This window comes from Phascolarctos cinereus, unplaced genomic scaffold (genome assembly GCF_003287225.1).
Source record: "Phascolarctos cinereus isolate Bilbo 61053 unplaced genomic scaffold, phaCin_HiC Scaffold_9;HRSCAF=440, whole genome shotgun sequence".
In the NCBI taxonomy this organism is placed as follows: domain Eukaryota; kingdom Metazoa; phylum Chordata; class Mammalia; order Diprotodontia; family Phascolarctidae; genus Phascolarctos; species Phascolarctos cinereus.
In genome coordinates, this window is record NW_027556402.1 from 250,317,592 (window position 1) to 250,342,189 (window position 24,598).

At 40.9% G+C, this 24,598-nt stretch overlaps 1 protein-coding gene across 1 annotated transcript in view; it reads left to right on the top strand.

Moving 5' to 3' along the window:
* Positions 1-327: 327 nt before the first annotated feature.
* Positions 328-24,598, top strand: part of ZFP91 (ZFP91 zinc finger protein, atypical E3 ubiquitin ligase) — a gene marked incomplete at its 5' end in the record, with an annotated part of 39,233 nt that continues 14,962 nt past the window's right edge. The window contains 2 exons of the mRNA XM_020976163.2: positions 328-800; positions 7,339-7,370. Coding sequence (XP_020831822.2) covers positions 328-800; positions 7,339-7,370 — 505 coding nt within the window. The remainder of the gene's footprint in view (positions 801-7,338; positions 7,371-24,598) is intronic.

Below are 24,598 nucleotides of genomic sequence, written 5' to 3' on the forward strand. Positions count from 1 at the left end.
CGAGACGCGGTCGTTTAACGGTGAGAGCGGGTGCGCGGGGGGAAGGAAACCTCGCGCGCTCCCCTGGAGTCGCCTCCTGATTGGCCAAAAGGAGAACTGCGGGGTGCGGGGCAGGGGGGGCGCGAAGGGGCTCCTCGCGGGGGCGGATCCCGGGGAGCAGCCGGGCTTCGCTGATTGGTCGGCGGTGGGCGGGCGCGCGCGCGCCGCTGGCGGCGGCCCGGCTGTGAGTGGTGGTGCTGGCCCGGGGGGGGGCGGGAGCCGGAGGGGAAGTGAGGGCCGAGCGTGAACCGGGCGGGTGGACGGACGGACGACGGACGGACTGACTGACGGACGGAGGGACCGGGGGAGGGGGCAGCGGCGCGGCCGGCTCCGCCGCCTGAGGAGGGCCGCAGGCGGGGACGGGCGAGCCCCGATGCCGGGGGGACGGAAGAGCCGCGACCCCCGGAGCAGCAGCAGCCGGAGCTCGAGCCTGAGCAGCAGCGGCCGGAGCAGGAAGGGGCGGAGGCGGCGGCGGCGGCCGAGGCGGCCCCGGAGCAGGAGCAGCAGCAGCAGCAGTCGCCGCCACCCGCCGCGTCGGCCGGCGGGGCCACCGGCACCCGGGTGCTGAGAGGAGGACGCGAGCGGGGCCGGGCCGCAGCAGCCGCCGCGGCCGCTGCCGCCGCCGCGTCCCGCCGCAGAAAGGCGGAGTACCCCCGGCGGCGGAGGAGCAGCCCGAGTGCCCGGACCGGGGACGTCGCGGAGGCGCGGCAGGAGGCCTCGGCGGCGGAGCCGGCCCCGGCCAAGAAGAGCTCCCGACTCTCGTGAGTAACCGGGGCTTGAGACGCTTCCCCCTCCTCCCCTTTCCCCTTGTCACCGCGGCCGGGCCCCCCCTCCCTCTCGGCCGCCGTAGTGCCCGCTCCACGTGACGGCGTGCTGTCTCTGCCCCCTGCTGGCGCGGGGCGCTCCCTGCCTTCCCGGCCCGGGAGGGATTTGACCTGTGCGAGCTCTTCTGCCTGCATTTATTTAGCGCTTGCTGTGTGCAAGATGATAAAAGGGAAAGAAGCCTCTGCTCTCACCGATCTTAGAGCCACTCTTGGGAGGGCAGTGCTTGCAGGCTCATGGAGAGAGACGGTGCGGAGAAGAGAAAGGGAAAGGCGCCGACGCGGCTGGGGGGGGCGGGGGAGGTGTCAGGAAAGGGGCGCGCGGAGAGGACGAGCTGCTGGCGCCTCTGGGGCTCATCGCCTTTTGCCAGCTTTTGAGCTGGAGGTTCCTTAGTCCAAGTCCCTAGCGTGGAGGCGGGAGGCGTCATTTATGGTAACTGTACCCTCAGTGCTCATCGGGGTGGTGCTTAATAAAAATGCTTGTTGAATGATGCCCGGAGAATTTGAAATAGTAGCTTACGTTAGCATGCTTCAAATGCTCTGCAGTGCACGTGTTATATCTCCGTTTTACTGCGGGTACTCATCGAGGCGAGGACCCTGGGGATAAGTGTCCCTCCAATTAAGGACTCCCCGAACGCTACTGCAGCATGTGACAGAGGGAGGGGGAGGATTTGAACCCAGGCTCTCCTCCACACCATACTGGTTCCTTGACTCTCCAGAAAAGAAACCCCCCCCCCAACACTGACGTCTTCCAGCCAGTGTTGTTTTCTCCTCTGTGGTGAACCTGGTAGCTCCTTTCCATAGCTCCAAATTTACTATCGCATGCCTTTTTCTCTCCTCCTGCTCTGGTGTCCAACTTTAGCGTTAGTTCTCTTCCATGAGATCTTACAGCCTTTTCGGTATTTCGCTGTAAATCCGTCCAGTATTTATTAAAAACCAGCTGGGTGCCCTGAAGTGCAAGCGGCACTTGGGAATAAAGTAGGGAGATGAAAACAGTCCTTAACAGCAGAGTTTACCCCAGTATACCGTCTTTTATTGTTGCTAGCCTCAGCTTTCTCAACTTATTTTAAACCTTAGGTTTCTGCATCTCTTAACTGTTAATGTCCACACTACTTAGTGTATCATATAGGTGCCATTTGATTATTCAGTTTTTTCAGATTTTTCCCAATTCACACTTCACTCCTCCCGTTATCTGAAGTTTAGTTCCATTTTTATTTTGACTTACTCAGAATTAAATTTTGTTGTTGTTGTTGTCAAGTAAGGTGGGTGTTAAGGCTTGATTTTTTTTTTCTTTCTAACTCAAATAGTTATTTCCAGGGGTGGAAACTACTATTAAAATAATACCTTTTCTTATTAGCTAGAAACTAAAGCGTGGAAGAAAAAAATGACATTGTCACCAAACAGGGCAAAAGCAGTTAAATGTCACAATCAATACCTTTATATTGAAATAATCCCCATTCTGTTACAGCGACATTTTCAGCTTTTCAAAAAGTTATTTAACCTAGCTGGTTAGAATAAAGTGCTAGATCTAGGGTCAGGAAGACTTAGTTCAGATCTGTTCTCACACTTAACTATGTATCCCAGGGTAAGTTACTTAACTTCGGTTTGCTTCTGTTTCCTCAATTGTAAAGTGAGGATAATATTACCTACCTCTCGGGATTGTAGCGAGGATCAAATGAGTTAAGTATTTGTATGGCACTCATCACATAATAGGCACTTAATAAGGACTTGTTTCTTGTCTTCTGGGCTTCATTTTGTTCATCTGTAAAAATGATGAAGTTGACCTCCTGGTTCCTTCTCAGCTCCCAAAACCTATGATCTGAAAAAAGAAAATTCAAAATGAAAAATTAACTAGTTGAAAATATAGGGAGAGGGGCAGCTAGGTGGTGAAGTGGGTAGAGCACCAGCCCTGAAGTCAGGAGGACCTGAGTTCAAATGCGGCCTCAGACCAAATACTTGACACTTACTAGTCACTTAACACCAATTGCCTAAAACAAATAAAAAGGAAAAAAAAATAGAGGGAGAGTCTTAGGCAAATTTATTTAACAGTTAAATGTTTCATGCTACCAAAAATATGAATGGAAGTAGTTGGAGTGTGCTAGACAGAAACCAATCTAGTTAAAAAAGAAAAGCATATTTGTTTCCAAAATGAGGACAGATTTAAAGTCACTGAATTAATGGGAGTGCTTCATCAGCTACTCATAAGTTATTTTTAGAATGGCATAACCATTTACTCTAGTTAGTACAGTTATTTTTGACCTTTTGTATCAGATTCATCAGAAATTCTATACAGACCTGTTTCTGAAATATGAGGAAATGATTTTGAAAAGATCCACCTCATTTCCTTCTTTACAGAAGAATTGAAATATTTCGGAGGCTCGTAGCTAAGTCCCTGGTGCAGAAACAGACATGTTATACTGGTGGTATATACAAGTATGAACATCACATCTTGCTAGATGTAGTTGCAGTTTTCACTTGGTAGTCAAAAGAGATTTATAGTTCCCAGTTTAGTCTCTTGGAATGGGGTAGGAGGAATTCCCACCTCCTTCCTTCTTTCTTTTACAGTGATGCCCAGCTTACAAACTCACTATATATTGCCCTCAGAGAATTGTCTTCATTCCGTTATTTAAAGTTTGGTTTTTGAGTCAGGTGGTATAAAAAAGTAAGAAACAATTCTTTTCCCATTCACTTCTTGAAAGTATCAGTATTGCCTTTCACCTGCCACAAAATATGTATTTGTTGAATTCTTTTTCATTAAACTTAATTCTTTTAATTAGAAAAAAATCTACTTCAGCTCTCTCACTCCAACCCTGCCACCATTTGAAAACAAGTGAAAAACAAAGCCCATTACAAAGATGTATAATGAAGCAAAACAGGTGCTTTAATTTTCAATATTTGCAGTGTACCAGTCCCAGAATAACTTTGGAGTGGTAACTGTATCTACTGCCACGATATCCATTTCTTTTAGTGGAGGATGCTGCAGCCAAAATTTTGAATTGTCTTTCTACTCATGAAAGACTCAGACAGTATAATTTTTTTAAAGTCCTGCTAAAGATGAATTGTGTAATGCTGTTTCTCATGCATGTTATTGCCAGAAGGGAAGGAGGAGTAGCCTCCATTCTGGTTCCTTATCTCTCCCTCTTATAATTCACCATTTCATAGCACAATACAAAAGAGTTGCATACCTGTGCATATTTTCTACATTATTTCAGCCTCCAGAGTTATCTGCAGAGTTGTGCTTAAAAAGGCTCATACTTGTAAAAGTTCCTTCCGCTAAGGCAAATCTTAATTATCATCTTAATGTTAATATGTAATATAAACCCTTGGTTTCTTGAGTAGGGTAGGAGAATTCTGATTAATCAGGAACTTTGGTTAATGGAAGGTGATATACACCACATTCATTTCACAGAATTAGACTACAGTAACTATACTATAACTTAATCTTTTCGTTCAGAAAAGTTTTCAGCACTTCTGAATCATGATGAACATCAATTGTAGGCATGAGATTGGGGGATTTGCCATTTCTGTAATTGAATTTGGAAAGTGAGGATATTTTCCCCCTTTTAAACAAATCTTAAATATCAGCTTGTTTATGTTTGTCTCCCTTTGTTGAAAGTAGATTGCAAAGAATTTGCAACTACAAATCTCAACCTAGACTACCAGTGAATGGAGGCTTCTGGTTATGAGGAGTGCATAATTAACCAGGTTTCATTATAATAGCGGTATTTAGATTTCTCGTTGCTGTCTTGATTGTTATTGCTTTACTTCGCTTATTACATTTCTAAAGAATTGTCCTCTTGGACTAACATGCTGTACAATTCCAAATATAGTAAACATTTAATAGATGGAAGGCAAAGGAAATTTTGAGATATTAGATCAGTTACTTTCTAAGATAATATTTAATTTTTGTATCTGAAATAAGAACTAAAATTGTGCAGAATTTTTGGTTGGTTTTAGTTGTATTCCCTTGTGGTGCCAAAATCATCCTAGTATTTTCTCTGTGTTGTGCAATGTGGGAATTACTAGAGCTATAAACTTCAGGTTTGGCAAGATTATAATGCAGAAAATCAAGCCAAGGTTTGAAGAATAGTTATGAGTACTCAATTGAGAAAAGCATTTGCTTTTAGCTTGACATTTACTCTCAGGTCCAGCAAGTCCAGTTGTAGGCTATTTGCCTGAACTGGAAGTCTTTTACTGTCTTTTCAAAAAACATAATGTTAACTATAACATGATATGTACTAGAATATGACCCATTTGCATGCATCTTCAGTAAGTGCTTCCCTGTGCTTCCTAATTCATTTAGGGTCCTAAAGACATAGACTTAGATTCATCGAGGGGCTTCTGTGGCTGTCTAGTCCAGCCTATTCATGAAAGGAATTTCTGACCTTGCACACCTGGGAAGTGGTGTTATCTCGTGGTGGCCAGCCTTTGCTGAAAGACCTCCCTCTAGGGGTGATTCCACCGTTTCTTGAGGTGACCCTCTGCTTTTAGACAGCTTGCATTGTTTTCCTGACATCAAGCCTAGATTTGCCTCATTGCAACTTTGACCCAGTGCTCCTGGTTCTTCCCCTTGGGGACAAACAGAACAAATCTGGTCCCGCCTACATGGCAGACCTTCCAGTGCTTGAAGAGACCAATCTATTATGTCCACCGGATCTTCACCTGAAGTTTAACATGTCCATTTCCTTCAGTGTGTCCTCATATGTCATGGACACAAGGCATTTCCCCATCCTGGTTACCTTCCTCTGGACATTCTCCAGCTTATCAATATCTTTCTTCAGTGATGCTCAGAGCTACACACAGTCCTCCAGATAAAGTCTGAGGAGGGCAGAGGACAATGAAACTCAACTCCCTGTTCTTGGAAGCCCTGCCCCTCTTGAACTTTCTTGGCTGCTCCATCTCATTGCTGACCCAGTGAGCTTGCAGGCCGCTAAAACCTTGAGATCTCTTTCAGAACAACTGTTGTCTCTGGCCTTCCTCTGGTTTGTAAAAGTGACTCTTGATATATGAAGGACTTGATATTTATCTTTATTGAATTTCATCTTAATAGATTGGGTTCAGTGTTCTAGCCTTTTTCTTCAGTATCATCTATTCATCAGTCATTTCAGTTTTGTCTGACTCTTCGTGACCTTATTTAGGCTTTTCTTGGCAAAGATATTAGAGTGGTTTACCATTTCCTTCTCCAGCTCATCTTCTAGGTGAGGAAACTGAGGCAAACAGGGTTAAGTGACTTGCCCAGGATCACAGGCTAGTAGTGCCTGAAACCAGATTTGAACTCCTTAAGATGAGTCTTCCTAACTTCAGGCCTGGCACTGCTCTATCTGCTAGGCCATCTACCTGCCTATGTCACCTATTAAAAGTCTTATTTACTAAGCATTGAGGCAGTAGCCTTTGTGCCTATAATTTTTTAACTTGTAAATGCTTATAATACACCTTTTCCATTAATAGAGATTTACAGAAATAATGTAATCTGTAGAAAGCTGAGAGATTAGGCTGTAGGAAACCCTGCTCAATATAAACTTTTAAAAATGTGTAATGTAGCTTCAAAATCACAACTATAGTATTATACTCTTTACGACTTGTGGGATAGTAATTGTTCTGGGAGGAGAGCTATGTCGGTGGCCATAAGTGATTTTATGATTTATTGCTTCTTATGTCAGAAAGTGGTGTTATGAATAACAAGGATGAAGCATGTTTAATAACCTAAATTATAAAACCATGGTTTGGCTGCTTTAGGGAAAAGTTGTTTAATTTATACGATCTCAAGTCTCCTACCCATCTCCACACACAATTATGGTGATACAGGCATTGAACCATTCTTGAAACTTTTTGGTTCTAAAGAATTATTTTTTAGTGCTTTAAATTTTAACGTAACATCACTCTAAGTGCATGGGGATATTTTGAGTCGGTGACTAATGTCTTTATGGAGATACATGGGGCCACTATCTTGATTACTTTTCTGAAATGTGTTAAAAGGCTTTTCTTTTTAGGTCAGCACAAACACAAAATGATTATCCAGCTACTCTTTTAAAGCAAAATGGAATTTGCTTATGTCATGGCTTTTCTTTTTTTCAGGAATTTGTTTGTAATATAAAAGTGTTTGCATTCATTTTTGTTAGATATATTGGCATTTGAAAAAAAACAACTGAGTGCTGTTCAAAAACATCTCATCTGCATTTGTTTAAAGTGCCACATGGACAGTACTACTTTAAGAGCTCCTCTCTGGTTGCATGTCTTGTAAAAAGCCATCTATATTTGAGTCGATTTGTATACGTGAGAGAACTATGCTCTGAAATTTCTGAACTATCATTGAAAAGGGATGAGTTAACCAACCACTTATGAATCCTAGTGATGTTTTCTTCAGTATAGTAGATAGATCATAATCTTATTTGGTTCCTAAACAGTGTAATATATTAATATCATCAATGAGGAAATGCAGAAAATATTCCACTTACATTTAATCCTTTGTTTCTTTCAGATACACAGAAAAAGTAGTGGCAACCAGTAAAGGTAAGACTTTATTACCCCTTTCTCCATGTGTGCTTTACTTTGATTAACTTGTAAGATGAGAGAAAGTTTATAATAATTCATTTCAGTTTCCATTTGAAGAGGCCTTTGCTTATTAGTTGAAAAGTGTCCTTTGTGCTGTAGTGGTTATTCGGGTGCCCTGCAGATTTAGACACGAGCCTCCTCCCTTGACAATAGTCATCCAGATAATCATTGGTAGGAAAACTTATCTCTTGTATGGCACTTTCCTTTTCTTTTATGACTTTGTTTGAAGAATTATTAGTCTCCTAGGTGATATGTCAGCTATCTCAGCATTAACATAAACTGTAACTAGAAATGTAATTTGAGGAATAAAGAAAGAAGAAAAAGATATCTTCATGTATCAAGCCAGTAAATAATTACTGTCCTTTTCTGTTCTAAAAGGTTAGCATAGTCATTCTCAAAGTGTAGTCCAGGGACCCTTAGAGGTCCCGGAGACCCTTTCAGGTGATCCACGAGGTCAAAACTAATTTTCTAATAAGGAGTCATTTTAATTCCTAATACTATAAATATCAATAGATAGCCACATAAACAAAAGCTGAAACATTTATTACTGTGATACTTTATAATATAGTAATAATTTACTATAATTTATTAGTACAAGGAACTGTACTAGATGTTAGGGTTACCACACAAGTGAAATAGTCCCTGCCTTCAAAGAGCTTATATAATGCCAGTAGAAGGTTTACAAAGTGATTAATATGTATCATCTCACCTAATCTTCATAATGGTCCTGTGGGTTAGGTACTACAGGAATTATCCCCATTTTAAAAAGCGGAAACCAAAGAGGCTAATTGTCCGGTATTTATTAGATGAGTCACTATATTAAGTTCTGGAGATACAAAGACAAAACTAAGAGAGTCCCTGCCTTCAAGGAGCTTACCTTCTACCAGGAAGTGTACATAAATATGTACATAATATAAAGGAATGCATTAGCAGCTGTGGGGATCAAGTATATATATCTTTGTGTAGAAGGTGACACTTGAAGAGCATTTAAAGGAAATGACATTATCAGAGATGAGCAGGAGGAAGGCAGTGCAAAGTTAGAGGTGGAGATAGAATTTCGTGCGTAAATAATAGTAAGACCAGTTTGGCTGGACCGTAGAATTCAGGAAAAAGAGTAGGTTATAATAAGTTTGGAAAGACTTCAAAGAGAGGTGTACATTTTGGGCACAAGGCCAATTGAGTAATTTGTTTTGCTTGACTCTGAATATTTATAAAAGTGGTGGCTTTTTTCTCCCCCTCAGTGAGGGAAGGGTAACTGAGAGGGACAGATGATAATTGTATCCAAAAACAACCTATGTTACCTGAAAAAAGAATAAATATGTAAAAATAGAACATCCATTTTTTAAAAGTAGTGCTAGTAAATTAGGTTAGAAAGGTGATATGATAAGATAGGGCTCAGTTGTGTAGGGCTTTAAGAGCCAGACTGAGGAATTCTGTTTGGTCCCAGAGGCCACAAGGGAGCATTGGAGAGCCAGTCTTGGTAAGTGAATTATCCAAGTTCTAACTGTAATCACCATATGGAAGCTCCTCTTTATTTCAAGTCTGATGTTGCCTGTCATTGAGCATAGTCATCCAATCGTCTGTCCATATATACAAAAGATGGGTAAGGACTCAGATTTTTAAAGAGTGATAACTTTATAATGTAATTGATAATAGACTTTGCAGAAAAGTCCTGGATGGATCCCTTGGTCTGAGGCAGTGTGGTGCAGGAGAAAAGGGGCTAGACTTGGAATCAGAGATTCTTACTTTGCATCCTTGGGCAAGTCATCTAACAATGTTGGGCCTCAGTTTCTTCATCTGTAAAATGATGGGGTTAGATTAGATCACTTTAGTGTCCCTTCCAGTTCTAGATCTCCGATCTGTCCTCCCCTATTAGTCATTCACTGGGTTCTCTTTGATGTCAGTTCTAATTGTTAAAGTACCTTAAAATTATATTGTTTCTCTAAAACTGGAAAACCAATAGGATATGTACTCATTCTGTGCTTGGGCCTGTTTTCCTCAGCCGCTTTTCATCACTTAAGAATTTAAGGTTAGTTCTGTGTGACCCTGGGCAAGTCACTTAACCCCATTGCCTAGCAAAAACAAAAACAAAAAAAGAATTTAAGGTTAGTTGACTGGCTTTTGAAGGTGCCTTCACCCTGTTGTTACCTTGTTCATGACATTATTAGCCTTGCCTTATGTTGAGGAATAAGGAAAGAAAAAGAAAGAAAAAAAAAAAGAAAGGAATAGAGTTTTAAAAATGAATGTCATTCCAGCAGGCTTGATTTTAACATGGATATACCATCACAGTTTAGTAGTAACACTTTATAATAATAAAGCATACAGAATTCAGTATTTCCCTCTAAACCAGAAAGTTGTTTAGTCGAGTCCAACTCTTTGTGACCCTTTGGACCATATTGTCCAAGGGGTTTTCCTTGGCAGAGGTAATGGAGTGGTTTCCTTCTCCATTGGATTAAAGCAAATGGAGGTTAAGTGATTGGCCTAGAGTCACACGTCTAGTAAGTATATGAGGTTGGATTTCAACTCAGTTCTTCCTGTCTCGGTTCTTCCACTCTATCCACTGAGCCACTAGCTGCCCTCTAAACCAAACCCTCTAAATTTCCTCTTTCTGTTGAGGAAAGAGGATTGTCGCCCCACTTTATCACACCAGAGTCACCAGTAAGTCTTCCCCTCTCAATCAGGCCATGTAGCCAACTAGTTGGTAAGTCTTACAGGAGTTTTACTTCTTCGACATCTCTTGCATTTGTATCAACTTACCTCTGTAAATATTGTTTTCGTTCACCTGGTAGAAGGTGAGGTCTTTGAGGGCAAGGATGGTTTTTGTTTTTATCTCTATATTCCCAGTGTCTAGCACTATGCCTTAAACCATAGTGGGCACTTAATAGCAGGTGTTGAATTGTTGAAACTTTACAACAAGAGGGATAAAAGAAAAATGCAGACTGAAAAACAGCTTAGAGTTCTAAAAGGAATGATTCCATGACCATCTTCCCTGTTGTTTTTAGCATTAGAAAATTGCTCTTTTGGGGCCGCTAGGTGGCGCAGTGGATAGAGCTCCAGCCTTGGAGTCAGGAGAACCTGAGTTCAAATGTGGCCTCAGACGCTTGACACTTATTAGTTGTGTGACCCTAGGCAAGTCATTTAACCCCATTGCCTAGCCAAAAAGCAGCAAAAAAAAAAAAAAGAAAGAAAAGAAAAGAAAATTGCTCTTTGCCTCAGAAATAATCACCATTCTTACTCTGTGCTTAGTTTGGACTGAACCTTCCCATCTCTGTTGTTAATGTTGTGACCTTTTCACTTGGGCCAGGTTTTTGATGTTTACAAGGTGAGTGTAGTGGAATTCTCTTTGGGTATTTGAGTATTTTTTTTTTCCTGAAAGGTCCAGTATTATACATTTTTAAGATGTTTTTCTGATTTTTTTGAATGTGCCAAAGTATGAAGCTTTAGGATTTTGGGATTATGTGGCCCAGTTTGCTCATTTTACAGAGAAGAAAACATTCCCGGAAAGGTTAGATGAATTACCGGGTATCATGTAAGTGAAGAGTGTGTCGAGCCAGAATTCAAACTGGGATGCTATGACTTCAACTCCAGCTCTTTTAGCATTGCACTGTATTCCACCTCTCACTTTTCATAAGAGAATATTGCTTTCTCTTCATCCTACATGTGCGTGTAATACAAAAACAGAATCTAGTTTAGTTGACATCTCTAATTTACAACATGTATACAGATCTATGTACACATGTGAGTGATAATGGAAAGCTTTTTCCAAGGCATTCCTTATGATCAGGATGAAAAAGTTCCTTTTTATTACAGAATTGGAATGATGAGGGGCAAAAACAGTATCATTCTTCTCACCTCCCTTAATAGGTTCTACCTTTGAAAACCCCTGAAACTTTGACTTGTAATCTTTATTTGCTTCTCTGGATCTCAGGTCTACTCATTTGCTAAATGGAGGGTTTGGACTGGTGATAATTAAATTCCTTCTGACTTCTTTTCTGTGTAAGTGAGGATTGTCTTTTCTGTCAGTAGCAGAACTTGAACCTCAGTCATTGACATAGCTCTGTTGGCAACTGTCTATCATATTGTGGTTTGGCTTTTGATTCTATCCTACCCTTTCAACTACAGCTCTTTGTCATCATCAAAAAAGCATTTATACTTGTCTCTTTCACTGATTTACGTTTTATCAATGTATGCAAATGGGATGCCTACTTTACATCATTAACCTTTACTTTTTGTTTGTGTTTTCTAAAGGAAAGCATTAGGTAATAAGGATATTGCTTGCATTAGCAGTTCTCTAGAAGGAATTATTTTAAACCTCCATTATAAAAGTGAGTATTAAGTCACTGCTTAGGAGCAGAGTAGAGTGGGAGATGGGAAATATAGCCATTCAGTAAAATTCTTGGTGGTGCTTATCTCAGACCCCAGCTTTCCGCCTCCGCAGCTCACTATTTCAGACCAATCCTACCCAGATGCCAGTTCAAGACCCAACTTCTTTATGTCCCCTAAATATTGTTTTTGAAGACCCGTCTTTGACATGTCTCTCTGTAGTCCATGGCTCAGACCCTAGGCAGACCATGCATACACCTCATAAAATATGAAGTCTTCTGATAGTTTTTCAACCAGTATCGAGTCCTGTAAGAGACCATTTGAAAATCATAGCTAATATTTAAGCATCATGTCATATCACAGATGTTATCTCCTGTCTTTCTGTTCCTAGCTACTTGGGGATTAAACACACCTCTTTGGTGTGTTTAAAAATTGCCCAGTGGGAGAATATGCTTTACAGTATTGTTTTTAGGGATACAAATGCAAAGAAGGCTAGGAATGCTTATAGTTGAAGTTCTGAAGAGTTCCATGTGTAGAGAACTCTGTTTCCCAGACACTCTGTATTTCTTTCCAGGGGGAGAATTGATTCCTTAGTTTCCCAAAGTTGTGCTTACAGGAAACCATTATGAACTAAGCTTAAGTGAAATTCATGATCTATTTTAAACTGCGCTTTAAGTATTTTGCAGGTTTCATTTTGTGAGTTTCAGAGTGTTGAAAATGTGGTGAACACCATGTGAAAAAGCAGAATGAGTATATGGCAGTGCCATCTTTCTCATCTTTGGTCATTGTCTTATTTCTTTAAGGTACATTACCAACAAAGGAAAGTAACTCTTGAGTCCCATAGCCAGACAGAGTGAGGCCAGAATGGTTTTCAGATCCAGCTTCTCACAGACTCTGGTCCTTCCATTGACACCCCAACCCCCACCCTCAGCCCCTTTCCTTGACCTCTCTTTACCTCTAGAACTTTGGGGTATTCTTTTGCTCCTGTGATTTCAGCTATGATAAATGTACAGCTATCATTCACCTCTTCCTAGGTCAGTTGTGTTCTAAGGTAAATGTGATAATGGCCCTGCCTTTGGTTTTCCCTTCTTCTCTCCTCTGTCTCCCTTAACATCTGGCTCCTCCAGCTTTATAAGCAAGAACCTTAATATTACAAAAACCTGAAAATCTTTGCAGCTTCTAGTCTGTATTCTTGGTGTTCCAGCTGGCCTTTTTGTAGCTCCTCAAGCCAGTCTTTAGTGTGTGCAGAAGTAATTTTCCTGGTGTCCTTTTTTTTCCCTTACCACGTTGGCAGACATGCAGGCCAGAATTTCTCCAGACCTTAGCTTTTTTGACTTGCTCTCTCCCACGAATTCGTTTCCTTTTGATGATGACCATCTCTAAATCTAGCTATGCTAGTCCACTCTGATAAAAAGACACACCCTTTCTCTGGGCCTGAACACATCACCTCTCCAGCTTCTTGTAGGACCTTGCTAGAGTCTGCACTCAGCTGACACTGCCATCGAGAATTCAGAGTAGCACTTTTGTGACTTCTGTATGGATACTAAATAGTTACTAAGTAGTGATAATTTCAGATAAGGGTGACTTATTGGATGGGGAGTTGGCCTGGGAGCCAGAGTGACTTGTATTCAAGTCCCATACTGACACTGCTGATTTACCCAGGGCAAGTCACTTAAACTCTGGATATTCTAAGTGACTCACTAAGAGTATAAATTGAAGAGAAAGTGCTGACTTTTGGTGGCACCTTCATTAGTGCAGGGAGGTTCGTTTTCTGGAATTTCTACTCCTTAACTTCAGAGGATCTAATAGGAATAATTCAAAACACATCTTGTAAATAACTCTAAATAGGACATTTAGGAGGAGCAGAGTTAACATCAACAAAGCATTGACTCAAATTACTGATGGATAAAATCTATGGCAATACTTCCTTCATTCCACCTATCCTAAATGATTGATTCATTGCTTTAATTACAGCTTCTCTAGTGGAGTTTAGTAGAAGGAAGTAAACTGGAGAATTTTTTTTTAATTGAGCCAGTAAACTTCCGTGGAAGTATAAAATTCCTTCTGGCAATTGTGCCTCTTTTGCGTTAATGACTGAAACTTTATCTAAGAAATTTCTTCACTGTATAGACCTGTTTCAGAGTCTCTCTATTGGAGATAATGTCTAAAGAAAAAAATACTGATTGAAGCATTCTTAAACAGAATGATCTGAGAGCATCAGAGATTAACCATACGTAATAATTAGCAAGTTTGAAATTGCTTAGGGACTTTTTCTGTTCATGGAATTGTTATTTACAGCTATTTTATGATAATAGCTTTTTAAAAATACTGGTTTACAATTTTCAAAGCGCTTTACAAATATCTCATTTTATTTTCATGGCTAAAGCATTAAGCAACTCTGAAAGCCAAAGGCATTGGAGCCACCAAGTCTGCCTTTGTCAGCTCCTTAACTCCGTGATGCTTTGCCCAGATTTGTTGCTGATCATAGAATGCTTATGTGTAGATTTGGGTGTCCTCTGATCTGAGCTGATCATTTGCCGGTTATTGGAATGAGGCTTAAAAAACAGGAAATGTGTTCAGAAGAACATGTGATTGGTAAATATATATATATATATCTTAGTGCAGCTAAAATTCACACAGAAGCCTGGATTGCCAAAGAGTTTGGAATAGGCTAGAAAAATAAATTACTTCGCCTTGTCCTCAGCCTGATTCTGACCCAGTTCAACTTAGATTATCAGCAGGAACCTTATGCAAATATCTTAGGAATTCTGAAATGTCTGTTTAAAATACGCGCTCACGCGCGCGCGCGCACACACACATACATATGCCAAAGAAAACATAATTTCTTAGGAAGTGTTATGACCCACTTTCTTATACAGCTGTTCTTTGAATTTTAATTTCTTTCCTGATCTGTAAAAAAAAATAAACCGAAGGGGTTGGTAGAAGTACTATAGGAATCTATAACTACTTTCAGTTAATGTGATCTTGAAGTGATTTTCTGATCTTTGCTATTCATACACCAAATAATTGTCCCCAGTCTTGTGCTATTGCTAGGGAGAACAAAAATAAGACATAGTCTCTGCCCTCATGGAGGTTGTATATTATCTCTTTCAGTAGTTGGGATATAAGATGTGTACTCAAGTAACCATAATGCAAGGTACAATGTAAAAGTGCAGTAAGCAGTACAAAGTCCCATGGTGAGGTAGAAGGAATCAGGGAAGGTTTTGTGAAGGTAGTATTTCGAAAGGTAGGCTTCTTAAGCCTTATTCGTCACCATGTACTTTTTGATCCAGTGATACTGGCTTCCTGGCCGTTCCGTGAGCAAGACACTCCATGTCGGCATTCCCTCTGGCTGCCCCATGTGTCTGGAATGCTCTCTGGCCTCCACTCCAACTACTAACCTCCCTGGCTTCCCTTAAGTCCAAACTACAGTCCACTACAGGAAGCTTTCCCTAACTAATAATTCCAGTGGTTTCTCTCTTCTAATTATTTCCTATTCATCCTTCTCCTAGCTTGCTTTGAATACATTCGTTTGCGAGTTGTCTCTCCCCCACCCCATTAAATTGTAAACTCCTTGAGGGTAGGGAATGTCTTTTGCTTTGTTTATATCCCCAGCACTTAGCACCATGAAACACTGAAGTAGGAAAGCTCTGGGACTTGTTCTAGGACAAGCAGTTAGGCCCCTTCGTCTGTTGTAATAGTTGAACAGATAGGTGGCTATCAAATTGGGGTTTTTTTTCTTAAAAGAAGGTAGGAAATATGGTTTGAGCTTTAGTATGGTTCCTAAGACATAGTGGTAAGAACTAAAACAAAAATCATTAGTTAAGTATGTGTGCAGTGCATTTGAGGTCAGAGGCGATCCTTTTCTCTCTTTCTAATTGATTAAGGACATGTGAGACATCTGTTCCTTTAATACCTAGTATTTCACGAGTGCATCAGAGTTTTTTAAAAAAATGACGTATGAGCTCCAGCCGGCCGTTGTTAGTCTTCCTTTCCTGCTAGGTGTCAGGGAAGGGCATCTTAAAGAAGATGGTATTTGAGATGGACTTTTAAAAAAAATAAAGGATTTTAGCAAATGATTGTTTATTGATTTAGATAAAGATGCAGAGATGAGGACCTTGCAGTCCACTGGGGCTGACTAGCTATGAGCATGATAAGAGGACAAAGAGACATCTATTTTGTCTTATATAGACCACTTGGAGGAGGAGGCTATTGTGAGATAAGGTTGGGAAAATAGGGTGGTGCTAAGTTGTGGAGGGCCTTGACTGCTAGGCTGAGGAATATGAACTAGGCTTAATAGATAGTTGAAGCTCCTGAAGATTTTTGAGTTGAGTGGTGGTGTGACTGGGTTCATGTGTAAGAAAGATTGTTCTGGAAGTGATATGAAGGCTAGCTTGTGAATAGAGGAGTAGGTCAAACTGGAAAATCTGTGTTAGAGTGATAGCAGTAGGAGTTGGGAGGGGGGGTTGTTTTAAGGGTGGTTCCTGGATGGAGAAAGCATGAAAGAGAACCCCAAGTTTATGAACGTGGGAGGCTAGGTGAATAAGTATTTGTCACTAACTGAATTGGTGAAATCAGGGAGGAGAAAAGGCAAGGCTTGTTAAACTTGAGGTTGCAGTTGGAAATCAGTGTGGAGGTGTGCTGCAGCTACTTTGGAGAGGTGAAGCTGGACCCTGTCACCAGGAGAAGTTACAACTGGAGAGAGACATGTTGGAGCCTAGGGTTGGAAGTTCTGGGAGTGGGGGAGATTTCCACAGAGTGGAGTATTGAGAGAGAAAGAAGGCCAAGGATAGGCCCTTGAAGTGCCTGCATTAAGGAGTCAGGAGATTAGAGGAGACGGTCATTTCCTTATATTTTAATAGTTCTTAATTGGCTACTAAGACCCTGTTTTTGTTTGTTTTAGTATAAGACTGAAATCAGCATATACAATAAGTGTATTTTTATATTTTTCTGAGCACTTGTTAAAAGGTTATGGGAAGAATAAGAAAAAATAAGAAAAAGAATTCTACTTGGTTTTTGGGTTCCTTCTTGGAATGGTTGTTGCCAGTGATTCTGAATCAGTCTGTTGTGTTCTTGGCATGTGGACCAAGTGTCTCTTTGTTTTTTAGCATTGTGAAAATGACTGGGTCTTTGATACTGATAATTAACAGGGCATCGAAAATAGCCTTAGTATTTTCTGATTCAGGGTTAAAACGGGACTTTTTACTGTCTGATGACATTTGTTCTGTAACTTATAAGGTTGTATTCAATTTCTGAATCCCTAACAGCCCTCATTGTTTTTGACAGAGTAGCGAACACCAAACATTTTAGTATTCTCTCATGTGATTTGTTTTTCTGCCTTAAATGCTTTTATAAAATGAAACAATAAGATGCTGAAGCTCATGGAATGAATGCTGGTTATATTATTTGGGGCAGTAATGTGAAATATTTTTTAAAAGGTTACTAGTAGTTCACGGTACAGCACTTTGAGATTTTTCTCTGGCCAGTGTTCCAAGGAACCAGTAGGGGTTCCTTGGTGTGTGTTAATCCTTAGCTATTTAAAAAGGAAGTGAGCATCCATCAGTCTCTTCTTATGTTTCTTTTTAAAAATTTCTAAATGTAGAGTTAAAATATTCAGAAAGTAAAATCAAAGGCTAAAAAATTTTAAAAGAATGAAAGGATCAGTTTTCCAAGGCATAGGAAAAGGAAGACAAATAATAAGATAGTATCATAGTCCAGCATTTTAAATTTCTTAATATTTACCCAACTGAAAGCCTTATTTTTTGATGCATAATCATTTCATAATTATGTCTAAAAGAATTATGTTTGTATTTGATATGTTTGTTTTCTTCAAACATTTCAGAAAAAAATATGCTTCAGTAATTAACCATAATATCGTCATTATGGATACTCCTCTGATAATAGATTTAGAGCTTTAAGGAGCCATTAGAGGTCATCTGCTCTAACCAGTCACTTTATAAATGAAGAAACTGAGGCCCAGAGAAATGAAGTGGCTTTCCCAGAGTCCTCAGGAGGGAGTGGCAGAGCCAGGAGCCTCCAAATCCAGCGCTTGTCCCACTATTCCATGCCCCTTCCACATCATAATCCCTTTATAACTTAAATGTATTGGGGAGTTTCTGTGGCCAAAAACCTTTCAATTTAGTTTGGTTATTCCTTAAACAATGGACTTTCTCATCCACAGCTAGGCTCATGTTTGAGGTTTTTCCAGCATTGCTGAGTCATAAGATTATAGATGGAGAGCAGGAAAAGCTTGTGTTCATTTTGTCCAGCTCTCTTGTTTTGCAGATGAAGAAACTGATTCGCAGAGGTCAAAGTCACTTGGTCAGGGCTTCCCATGTGGTCAGAAACAGAGCAGGGAGTTGAGACCAGGTCTTGTGGTTTCAGTGCCCTTCTCACATACTGGAATGTGCTCTCCTTTATCCTGACAGAGTCAGTGAGGACCCTGGCGTCGTATCCATGAAATGAGGGAGATGGGGAAAAAGGATTTAGTAGAGTGACTTCAGTTGGGGATGGGGTGGGGGCAGGGAGAACCTTTAATTTATATACAGAAAGTTGTTGAATTTAAATCAGATAAGTTAAATGTTTAGGGAGATTAGTTGTGTATCTTAACGTAGCCATGGCAGAACTTCAGCAATAGAGACTGACAACAAAAGCAGTTTTTTAGTTGATTTTGCTTTAAAAAATGTGCAAATTAATTGACATTGGTATTTTGTTGGAGCTTCAAAATTAGTCTAAAAAGGAATCATTGATTCAAATGAACAAACGTCTGAGCTCATACGATGTCCAAAGTTTGATGCATTGATATAGAAATCATCCTTGTTGTAGTTGAGGTGTCAACACTTTGGTCACTAGAAACCCGGAGGAAGATTCCCTCAGGGAAGGTGCAGTGTAGATGAGAAGACATACCTGCACACACATAACTCCAAAGAAGGTAAAATGGGTTAAGTGTCATAATAGAGATAGAAACCAAGAGCCATGGGAATTCTCTGATTTAGTATCATAATTTCTTCCTAATCTTTTTAACATTTTTTTTCTTTTAAAGTAGTTCACTGATATCTCTTTAAACTTTTGAAATGGCCACATGATGGCAGTACTGCTTTGGGGGTAAGACCATAGGGAATGATGAATCTTTTATAACAGGGCTGCAGAACCACAGAGAAATCATCTGCAAGTCACATAAGTTGAAAAAAAATTTCATTTTGTTTTTAAGAGAAAAATATAAACTGCCTCCTCCCTTTTAAAACTAAGACCAGGAAACACAGCTCAGTGAGTACAGCAAATGTGTGTGACCTTGGACAAGTTGTTTCACTTCTCTAAGACTTTGATTTTCTCCTTTTAAAATGGAGTTGGTTTGAATGATCTTGTGATGTCTCAAACACATACAGGGAAACAAACAGAAGCGTTTAGAGAGATGTACTAATACTGATTTCAGATTGGTAAACATTAAGATTTATAAAATCATTTTTATCCCTTTCTAAATCTTTGAAAGAATATGTTCTTAAAATTCTCTCGTTTATTATTTTCAGAGGGGAAAAACCACAACTACTTGTACTGGGAGGAAAGGAATGGCACATCATTTTAGTAGCCTTGAAATGACAGTATTGTTGCAGAAGACACTAAAAGTCATATTGTATTTCGTTTCATGGGTACATGTGGTTCTTTCATAGATAAGATTAAGCCAAGTGCTGAATTGGAAAAATTGGTGCCCTCCCTCTGCTTTGCACATTTAATGACTTAAATTAGCTTGTGAAGAAACAGTTGCTTTATAAGAAAGAACATAGGGTTTTAGGTCTGGAAGTGACGTAGGACACCATCTAGATAGTCTCATCTGACCTTATTTTACAAGTGAGGAAACAGAGATCCACGCAAGTCAGGTGATTTGTCCAAGGTCATACAACTAGTTATTGGTTGGTTTGGGGCTAGAACTTGAGTCTCTTAAATTGTAGCCTGGTTAGCCTTCCATTATAACATGCTCCATTCAATTTGAATGAATGAAAAGGCATTTAATATGTGTTTCCTATGCACAGTACTGTGTGAAGCCCTGGGAAGCTCACATACTTTGGGAGAAATGACCTATTACAGGAGGTTTCAGCTGCAGGTCAGATGGGAAAGGTCAGTTAAAGGTCTTTAGGATTCAGTGATAAAGCAGGTAATTGTTCATCTTCTTCATGTCACGTCCAGTGATAAAACCGTTTGACAGGGACAAGAACAGGGTTTCCTGTGTCTGTGGTGGCTATGTCTCCTGACAACGAAGGGTTATAACCTCTGCAGAGGGACTTGGCAGGATTTCTCACTGAGCAGTGACTACAGAGACCTGGCTGGACCAGAATTAGAACCAGAGCATTGTCATTTGGTATCAGTTTGGGTTCTAGTTCCTTCTCTGCTTCTCAGTGTTATGACCTTGGGCATGGCACTTAAGTGTTCTGGCCTCCAGAGATCACATTGTCAAAACACCTTACATGCTTCAAGGCGGATCTCTTGAAGTACTGTCTAGCTCTGAGGTATAAAATCTGATTCAACGTGTATTAAATTTCTACTTGTCCAAAGCTTGGTACTAAGCAGTGGAGATACAAAAAACAATTGTCTCTGCCATCAAGAAGCCTACATTTTACTAAGTGGTAGGATATGGACATGTAGGATTATTGGAGGGGAGAGAATAAACACGAAATATTAAGCAAATCAGCTTGTATGTTGTATATCTGAGCTTTAGCCTCGAAGGAAGTCAAGGATTTTGAGAAGTACGGGTGAGGGGTGCATTCCAGGCATGCCATGTGCAAAGATGCAAAAATCAGGAATGGAACATCAAGAGCAAGAAACAGCTAGTAGAACAGTAAATCTCTAAAGGTAGATGGGAGCCAGAGTGTAGAAGAAGATAGGTACCAGAATCCTAGGCATTAATGAGCCACTGGAGCTTGTGAGCAGAGAATTAACAAGGTTTGACCTGTGTCTTGGGAATAATTGGGCAGTCGTGTGGAGGAGGGACTGGAGAGAGGCCAGACTAGAAACTGAGCCCAAATAAGCTGCTGCAAGAGTTGAAGCAAGAAGGAATGAGGCACTGTGTTATGGTAGTGGCCATGAGGGGTGGGGGAAGGGGTAATGGATTTAGAAGATTGTTTCAGAGGAAGGATTAACAAGACATGGCATTCTGTTAGATCGGGAGGGTGCTGGAGAGGTAAAAATTAAAGTTGTCAGCATGGGTGGTGAGAAAGATTATTATTCCTTCATCAGAAATTAGGAAGTTTGGAGAAGGAGGTAAGTTAGAGGGGAGAGGATTTCTGTTTTAGATGTCAGTTGGAGGTGCTGATTGGACATCCAGAGGGAGGCGTCACATTAGTGGTTGGTAATGTGAGACTAAGGACCATTAGAAAGATGAGGATTAGATAGATACTTCTTGGAAGCAGCTGAATTCCATTGACTTGATGAATTCAGGAGTAGAGATTATCAAGGGAAAAAAATGCCCAGGCCAGATCCTTAGGGATGCCCTGAAGAGCCACTTAGACTATCCCAGCCAACATTTAATGGTTATAGATGATGGTGATGGTGGTGATGACCCAGTAAATGACATTGAGAAGGAATGATCAGATAGGTAGGAGAAGCAGGAAAGAGTAGTATTATATAAACTTCAGAGAATATCCAGGAGAGAGAGAGGGTGTCAGTGTGTCACCTCCTTTCTTTCCACAGTATCAAACACAGTGCAGTATCCACAGCTCTATGGAAAGGCCAAAGAGAATGTGAATTGAGGGGGAGAAGGACTATCACATTTAGCATTAATGTGATTACATTGGAGAGAAAATTTTTGTGCGTGTTATAGTCAGAATGCAGGTTGTAAGGGGTTAGAGGGAGCACAGAAATGGTGGACAAGTGTGGCTCGTTCTTTTTAGAAGTATGACCAGGAGAGATACAGGATGATGGCAGCATCAAGTTAAGGTTTTCAAGGTTGAGAGAGACCTGGGAATGTAGAAAAGGAACCAGAAGATAAAGAAGTTGAAGAGAGGAGAAAGAGAGGGAATAATAGATGGGTCGAGCAAGGGCACAAAATGAAAGCTTGATATTGGCAAGAAAGGCCACTTCATGAGACACAGGAGTAGAGCAAAGAAGAGTAGGGATGTTCTGTGAAATATGAGAGAGATGGCCTTGAGCTTCTCAATTTTAACAAAAACAACAACAAAGACTCACTCCTGATGAGAGAAGAGAAACATGTATAGGGATGCATTTAGAATCAAGTAATAAAAATATTTTAAGCATATTTAAAATCGGCTTCACAGTTACAAGATCTGAGAGGAAATATTTGGAGCGTAGTTGGTATGAAAAAGAATCTCCAGTGTGGCAAAAGCAGCCAAAATACTGGAAACCAGGCACACAGATATATTGTTGGTGTAGCCAGCATTTAGAAAGCAATTTGGAACTACACCCAAATAAAGTCAAGTCAGCAAATATTAAACGTCTCCTGTGTGCCTGGCACTGTGCTAATAAATGCAGGGGATGGAAAGAAAGGCAAAAGACGGTCCTTGTTTTTGAGAAGCTCACGATATGATGGCGGCAACATCATGCAAACCAGTGTGTGCAAGCACATATACGTACATCTGCGCACAGGATAAGCTGAGGGTAGTCTGAAAGGGAAGGCACTAAGATTAAAGAATACCAGGAAAAATTTCTTGCCCAAGGTGGGCCTTTAGCTGAGGCTTTTTTTTTTCTTAAGCATGCATTAGGCACGTACGGAGCTATGCTAAGTGCTGGGCATACAAAGAAAAGCAGAAGACAGTCCTATACTTAGAGAGTTCTCAGTGAGTTGAGAGAAATAGAATACAGCCAGCTATCTACAGAATAAATAGGAAATAATCCAAAGAGGAAAGATACTAGAATAAGAGGGATTGGGAAAAGTTTCCTGTATAAGGTGGAATTTTGGCTGGGACTTGAAACCAGGAGACAGAGATGAGAAAGGAGGCATTCCAGGCATGGGGAACAACCGGAGGAAGATTTTGGAGCCAAGATGTGGGAATAGCAAGGAGGCCATTGTCCCTGGATCAAAGAGTATATGTGTGTTGAGGTGAGGTGGGGTACATAGGAGATGTAAGAAGAATAGGGGGAAGGGAGCCTTGATCATGAAGGACTTGGAACACCAAATAGGATTTTGTATTTGATCCTGGAGGTGATAAGGATCAGACCAGCAGTGCTTTAGGGAAATCATTTTGGCAGCTCAGTGGAATATGGAGTAGACTGGGGAGAGACTTGTGGCAGGTAGCCCAACCAGCAATGCTGTTGTAGTGGTCTACATGTGAAGAGATGGGACATTGCCCCTGGGTCGTGGCAGTGTTAGAAGAAGGAAGGGGGGTATTGGAGAAGTGTTAGGATGGTGAAATTGATAGGTCTTTATAGCAGGTGGGATATGGGAGTGAGATATAGTGAGGAATCAAGGATGACAATTAGGTTACAAGCCTGGGAAGCCAGGAGGGTGGAGGTGACAGTAATAGGAAAGATTGGAAGGTGGGGAACATTTGCAGGGGAAAGATAACAGATTCAGTTTTGGATATGTTGAGAGGGCAAGATGTCTACGGGACATTCAGTTTGAAATGTCTGATGCGTGGTAGCAGATGTTGAAACTCGGGGTCAGCAGAAAGGTTAGGGCTGGGTAAGTAGATTAAACAGTCAAGCATAGAGATGATATTTGAATCCATGGAAGATTGTGAAATCATCAAATAAAGAAGAGGGCTCAAGACAGAGCTCTGTGGGATATGCGTGGTTAACTGGCATGACCTGGGTAAAGGTAAGCAAAGGAGACTGAAAAGGAGTTGACAGTCAAGAGAACCAGAAGAGCAGTGTCATGAAAGCCTACAGAGAAGAACAGAATGATTGACAGTGTCAGTGGCTGCAGAGCGGTCAAGAAAGATGAGGATTAAAACAAAGCCGTTGGGTTTGGCAATTAAGAGATCATTAGTAATGAAGGGAGCAATTTTGGTTGCATGATAAGGTCCGACACCAGATTGTAGAGATTTAAGAGAGTGAGAGGAGGGGAAGTGGAGGAACCTATTGTGGATAGCCTTCTCAGGGAGTTTAGCCACAAAAGGCAGGAGAGATACTGGATAATAGTGGAACAGAAGGATCAAGTGAGGATTTTTTGAGGATGGAGGAGACATGGGCATGTTTGTAGGAAAGCAGCCAGTTGTCAGGGAATGATTGACGATACATGAGACCGTGAAGATGGTAGAGGAGACAGTCTGCTGGAAGAGATGGAGTAGAACAGGATCATCTCTTCATGTGAGACCAGGGCTATTGGATATAGTAGCAGAAGGCTCTGAATGATGAGATGAGAAGGAGGGAAGTAGGAGCTCATGGCAAATAGCCTCATTTTTTTTTCTTTTGTTTTTCATTTAAATATGGAGCAAATTTCTCTCAGCTGAGTTTGGGGGCAGGGAGGTAGAGGGAGCCTTGGAGAGGTTTGAGGCAAGATGAAAGATTTAGAAGAGAAGACTCGAAGGAGACTAGAAGGAAGAGAGAAGGGAAGGTTCCAGGCATGGGAGACAGCCAATAAAAATGCATGGGAATTGGGGGGATAGAAGGTCTTGTGCGGAGGCCAGTGTCTCTGGATTGCACAAGGTAGTTCTTACCCAAAAGAATCATTCAGTTCTGCAGGCCCTTTGACCCTACTGTGATAGCACTACTAGGCCTATAGCCTAAAGAGAGGAAAAGGACCCTCATTCTGTACAAAATTATATATAGCAGCTTTTGTTGCTCATAGTGGTTTGTGGTGAAGAACTGGAAACTAAGGTTATGCATATCAGTGGAAGAATAGCTGAACAAAGTATGGTATATGAATGCAATAAATACACCCGTGAAAAATGATGAAAGGGCCAACTTCAGAGATG